At 38.0% G+C, this 6,424-nt stretch overlaps 1 protein-coding gene across 1 annotated transcript in view; it reads left to right on the top strand.

The window, feature by feature from the left end:
* LOC107677899 (xin actin-binding repeat-containing protein 2-like) overlaps positions 1 to 5,467 on the top strand; it is a 61,280-nt gene extending 55,813 nt beyond the window's left edge. Inside the window, exons 14-16 of the mRNA XM_016472967.1 lie at positions 322 to 696; positions 3,488 to 3,618; positions 4,745 to 5,467. Of these exons, the coding sequence (XP_016328453.1) occupies positions 322 to 696; positions 3,488 to 3,579 (467 nt within the window). The 3' untranslated portion in view covers positions 3,580 to 3,618; positions 4,745 to 5,467. The remainder of the gene's footprint in view (positions 1 to 321; positions 697 to 3,487; positions 3,619 to 4,744) is intronic.
* Positions 5,468 to 6,424: the final 957 nt, after the last annotated feature.

Here is a 6,424-nt window from a genome sequence, read left to right as displayed (position 1 = left end):
ACCAGCACCCTTGCCTTCCCCAACGCCACCAACACCTCCTCCACGCAGATCTGAGACGCCAAGCTCTCGCTTAAGCAGGGCCTCCCCTTCACCCTCAAGCCGTGCAGATAGTCTGACGCGACTCAGAAATGTCACAGCTACGCTCTCCCGCGGTGCCTCGCCTGATCCGGTGCCTCACATGGTGCCGGTAACAGGAAAGAAGTCCGAAATTGTGGAATCTCCCACCACGTTCCAATGGCAGATCGCAAAATTCCCCCATCAAAGAGCTACAAAACAAACAGGAGGAACAGGAGTCAAGAGTGAGTGAAATTGCTTCTGAAGGTTCAAAGCCTGAGCTTCCTCCTGAGAGGGAACAATGCTCCCAGCTGAGCTCCCCTCTGCTTGTGTGCAAAGATGTGAAAGTAGACAAGTCTGTCGATCCAACAGGCTTTTCAGAGACAGAAACAGTCACTGAACATTATTCTTCTGTTGATGAGTTCGGCACTAAAATTATCGGATCAAGAAGCCCCGCAATGGTTTCCACGCACACTCAAAATGTTGCGACGCAACGGGTGCCATTTTCCTATGCTGATGCTGTGAAGAAAAAGACGTCAGAGGTAAAGGTGTCACCTGAGGCCTCTGCAGAGGAACTGATGAAGAACTTCCATAAAACGTGGACAGAAAGTGAGAGTGTGTTCAAAAGCTTAGGTGTCACAGGTGAGAGAGCCAAGCCGCCTGCTTGTGCATCAAACCGAGACTGCTGTGCTGGGTAAATATGCCTGCAGTGCATGATGGGAATGAAATTTAACAGCAAGCTACTGCAAAACTTCTGAGGTACATTACTGGGTCAAACTGTGTGTGTTTCTAACTTTTGTCTTTGTCGACAAGTCCACATTTAGATGAGTACATGTGTATGTGAATGTGACAGTTATAAAACAAATGTGACTCATCGCAGTTATTTGCATGTTAATAGCTGAAAATTTTACTTGAGTTTAAAAGAGTTTGAAGTTTAAGTTTCGAATTAAGTTTGAGTTTAAAGTTTTAAATAAATAAATGTATTTATTTATTTTTCTAATTTACATTTAATTTTTTTAACACAATTTTATTTATAGAGTGTGACAAACAGATTTCCTTTTTTAACGTTTACAATTTTTTTTTTAATTGTTTTGGTATGCCACACATTTAATAATTCATTCATGTATTTATTTATTTAAATTGTATTATTATTTTATAATTATTTATTTATTTTGGAATACCACACGTGTGTTTGTTCATACTATCTCACACATATCACTGAACTAAGTGTCCTGGGAAATCACAGAGTCTGGGGATCAGCCTACACTCTTTTTAGCCACTTAGAAATGCTCTCTGCCTACTCTCGCTCGCAGCACCATCAAAGAATCAAAAAAGACAGTTTATCAGCTTAGAATTTTAAATATAGATGTGAAAGTAGACAAGTCTGTTGATCCAACAGGCTTTTCAGAGACAGAAACAGTCACTGAACATTATTCTTCTGTTGATGAGTTCGGCACTAAAATTATCGGATCAAGAAGCCCCGCAATGGTTTCCACGCACACTCAAAATGTTGCGACGCAACGGGTGCCATTTTCCTATGCTGATGCTGTGAAGAAAAAGACGTCAGAGGTAAAGGTGTCACCTGAGGCCTCTGCAGAGGAACTGATGAAGAACTTCCATAAAACGTGGACAGAAAGTGAGAGTGTGTTCAAAAGCTTAGGTGTCACAGGTGAGAGAGCCAAGCCGCCTGCTTGTGCATCAAACCGAGACTGCTGTGCTGGGTAAATATGCCTGCAGTGCATGATGGGAATGAAATTTAACAGCAAGCTACTGCAAAACTTCTGAGGTACATTACCGGGTCAATCTGTGTGTTTCTAACTTATGTCTTTCCCCAGGTGACAAGTCCACATTTAGATGAGTAAACGTGTATTGGTGCTTTTCCACTGCATGGTACGGCACGGTACGGCACACGGAATGAGAAAGTTTTTCAGGAGTTGCGGCAGTATAGGCGGCGCAACTAACGACATGTGAATAATCCCGCCCATTCTAAAGTGGTACTAAACTGCAGTGGAAACGCAAACCGAGCCGAGCCGTACCGTACTGAGCCGTGCCGAGCAGAGTCGTACCACGCAGTGGAAAAGCGCCATATGTGAATGTGAACAGTGAATGTGAACAATTGTTTCACTGAATGTGAATGTGACAGTTATTTGCATGTTAATAGCTGAACATTTAACTTGAGTTTAAAGGAGTTTGAAGTTTGTTTTCAATTAAGTTTGAGTTGATCTAAATAGGTGTCCTTTATTTTTTTCTCTAATTAATTAATTAGTTAGTTTGTTTGTTTATTTATTTATTTATTGAATATAATGCATACATTTGTTCATACTATCTGATATATAACTAAAATAGATGTCCTTAATTTTTTCACCCTTTTTTTGTTTATTTATATTTAACTGTATTATTATTATTATTATTATTATTATCTTATTTTATTTATATTTATTTATTGATATAATTGTATTTTTTGGAATACCACACATCTACCACATATCACTGAAATAAGTGTCCTGAGAAATCACAGTCTGGGGAGCAGCCTACGCTGTTTTTTAGCCAGTCAGAACTGCTTTCTGCTTAATCTCGCTTGCAGCACCATCACAGATTCAAAAGGACAGTTTATCAGCTTAGAATTTCAAATATCTCAATAACACTGAGTGCTTTCTCCATAATTGCCATTCATCTCCGTCTCATTTGCATTTGAGAGTGCTGCAAGAATCAAATGTACTTTAAAAGCAAAATGTTTTAGCGATTGATTCAGAACACTGAACGAAGGAAAACAAAGCCTGATTTTTGTTTCTCTGTGTGACCTGAGAAACTGCAACTTGTAGCTTTTTTGTTTGTTTGTTTCTTTTTAGAGACCGTCTGAGTTTGCAGGATTATTTCATTTCCCAAAATAACTCCAAAAATTATAACCCAATTGTTATTCAGACTTCTATACACTCAGCTGAGGGGGGAGGGGGGAATAGAAGGCTAGATTAAAAACAAATGGTAACCCAGCATTGGGTGCCTATTGAACAGTATGCATGTTTTATTAAACTAACCTAGCACGGTGGGTTACCTAAAAACACTATGAAAATGGTTTAATAAAATGAGCAATGAAAGAAATTTTGCAAATAACCCATCTTTTTTAGAGTGTAAAGAATCAAATTTTATTTAGATTAAACTATACATTTTGTCATATTCATGTTAAAGACCTCAGGTGTCATTCTTTATCTCCAGATTTGAGGAGTATTAATGCTTTGATGTATTATTGTGTCTGAACATGTCTTTCACTAATACTGTTGTTAACAAACTTGCCAATAACCTTACATTGCAGTAGTGGATGTTGTTCGATGTGATTTGCCTGCATTGCCCAGATGGAGGACTGGGTGTTTGGCAAAGTGATGCGTGGGAATAACTGAATTGACTAAAACTTGAATATCTTTTGCCATCTTGCCAGATTCGAGTTCCAAAGTCGGAGATGTGTGCGGTGTGCAAGAAGAGGGTTTACCCCATGGAAGGCCTGATAGCCGACAAAAAGAAGTTCCATAAATCCTGTTTTTTCTGTGAGCACTGCAATAACAAATTGAGGTATGTCATCAAATATTGTAATATGATATTTGATCAATATTGCTTATACTTAGGAGTTTCAGTCAAAAATGAAAATTTGCTCACAGCTGATAAAAACATCACAATAATCCACAAGTAATCCACACTGTTCCAGTCCATTAGTTAATGTCGTGTGAAGCAAAAAGCTGCATATTTGTAAGAAGAGATTTTTAACTACAAACCGTTACTTCTAGTTAAAATATGAGCCAATAATCCATACAAATGCTTCCTCCAGTGAAAAAGTCCATCCCCTGTTTTCCTCTCACATCAAAATCTACCAGTATATTTGTTTAGAACTAATAGTACTTAATCTGTGCATTTCTCTCATGATTCAGACGAGACGATTTTTTTACTGGAGAAAACAATATTATATGGATTGAGGACTCGTATTTTAGCTGGAAGCAACATTTTGAAGTCAGACGTCTTAATGATGGATTTGTTTCTTACAAACATGCAGCTTTTCACTTCACAAGATATTAACTGATGGACTGGAGCAGTGTGGATTAGTTGTGGATTATTGTGATGTTTTTATCAGCTGTTTGGACTCTCATTCTGACGGCACCCATTCACTGCAGAGGATCCATTGCTGAGCAAGTGAAGACGTTCCCATGAAGAAATAAACTTATCCACATCTTGGATGGCCTGAGGGTGAGGCCATCCAAAATTTCAGCATATTTTCATTTTTGGGTGAATTATTCTTTAAAGTAATCAGATTTTCCCCTGTTGCACGATGATACAAATTCCATAGATTCCTATAGATGGACCCGAGTCATGTCTACCCTAGCAACAGAACACCCTAACATTGTTGTGACGAGTTTCTAGTGTGTATTGTTGTGTTTAAAAAGGAGCATAAACAGACAATTTATCATATTTAGCATTAACATAAATATTCTTGTACATCTAACAATGCAAGTATTCCAACATAATCCATTCTAAATGATTTTTTTTGCATAGAGTACCATTATTTGCAACTCTAAGATAAAGTATCCTGCATAAAACCATTCAAATGGAAAGCTTGCAATGCAGTTCTCATTTACAAACTGTGTGAATGCAGACAGCTCTATATAGTTTCTGTGATTTATGAATTATGAAACTTCTTGTCTGACAGCCTTGGAAATTTTGTCTCTCTCCATGGACATTTATACTGCCATCCACATTATAAACAACTCTTCAAGTCTAAAGGGAATTTCGAGGATGGATTTGGACAAGGGTTGCAAAGGGAATTACTGGGCGTTCGGGATGCAGGGAATACAGACCATGACGCATCGGCTTGGAGATATTCACTTTCACAAAGTAGCATGTGCTCACTGTCAGACGTGTTTGAAAAAGAAGCAAATAAACCCGATCAGAGCCCTAACAAAATGTCTGTAGCGTGGCCTCCGCAAACAGTCTCTCCAAAAAAGAAATTCTCTTTGGATCAGGATGTGAAATTGGTGAAACCCGTTAGGCCCCCAAAGAGCGAAACTTCAAAGTCTCCTAAGTACCAGCGTCGGAAAGCAACTCAACGGAGCACACTTTAGGAGGAGTGCAACACGGCCTCGGGGCCGGCGGTGAAAGAGGAACGGGGAGAGCAAGCAAAGGGAGACATCTCATCGATCAGCAACACACAAAGCATGTCACAACAGCATGAAGTGTTGTGGGAGCTTTAGAAACACGAGGACACATCACGATGATGAAGAGCTTCGAATGCAGGGTGAAAATCTCGCCGTCAGACGGGTGAGGAAAGGTGGAGAGAGAGACGGTGGAGGTGAAAAGGTAACAGGAAGTTGATAAGGATTTTGGGAAATGATAAATATGTTGCGTATATATAAAGTAGGCGCAGGTTCAGACGGTTTGTGTGTTATGTTGAAAGAAAGAACTGAAAGAAAGTGAAATTATGAAGAGACAGAAATCAATTAAAATATAAAAAGGTTATATTTTACTCCATGATCGAAAGGTAGAAATATGAACTTACATTTTGCATAAAGAAAATAAAGCCTATTTTCATGACAGTGAAAATCTTTTAATTGTTTGTTAATTAAATAAAAAAAAAATAGAAATTTGAATTTTTTTAAGTCAATTCTGTTCTTTTGAACTTTCTGGTCATCAAAGAATACAAAAAAAAATGTTTCCGCAAAATATTAAGCACCAAAAAATTTTTTTAACATTGATAATAATAGGAAGAACTAGTGCTGGGCGGTATGACCAAAAATTTATATCACGGTATTTTTCAAAATTATTCCGGTTTCACGGTACATGACGGTATTTTTTTTTTTCATGCATGACCGGGTGTTAACCATATTTTCTACTGATTGAGAGAGGAAATACTGCAGTATATTGACTTAGGTTCAAATTATATCCCATTTCTCTACAAAACGGTGCCAGTTTTAGCGTTTTGCAATAAAGAAATAAGAATAAATAAACTTGATAATTTGTTACAATTTTAACATGAATGCACATTGCTCTAGAAGGATGGCATCATGCCATACCTTTTACAGATTTACTCGAATTGTTATGCTGATAATGATAATACAATTTGTAAGGAAAACTGCATTAAATAGCGAAGTATTTCTGGGGAAACTTTTTCAAAGGAAAACACACACACCCACGCATGTCTCTTTGCTGAGCCGCGGCGGTCTCGGTGAATCAGCAGCATCCACAACTGAATGGAGCAAAAAGTGTTGAACTTGAAAATTGTTTATGTGTGAGTGTACTTGCTAAATTAAGGCGGATTGTACAAAATGGATAAAAAAAAAAAAAAGTTTATTAACGAGCTGCAGTTTTATTGCATAACGCGCTGGCACAGATG

The sequence above is a fragment of the Sinocyclocheilus anshuiensis genome, unplaced genomic scaffold (genome assembly GCF_001515605.1).
Source record: "Sinocyclocheilus anshuiensis isolate Anshui unplaced genomic scaffold, SAMN03320099.WGS_v1.1 scaffold164, whole genome shotgun sequence".
In the NCBI taxonomy this organism is placed as follows: domain Eukaryota; kingdom Metazoa; phylum Chordata; class Actinopteri; order Cypriniformes; family Cyprinidae; genus Sinocyclocheilus; species Sinocyclocheilus anshuiensis.
Note: the sequence above shows the minus strand (reverse complement) of the source record. Positions and strands in the feature narration are given on the sequence as shown.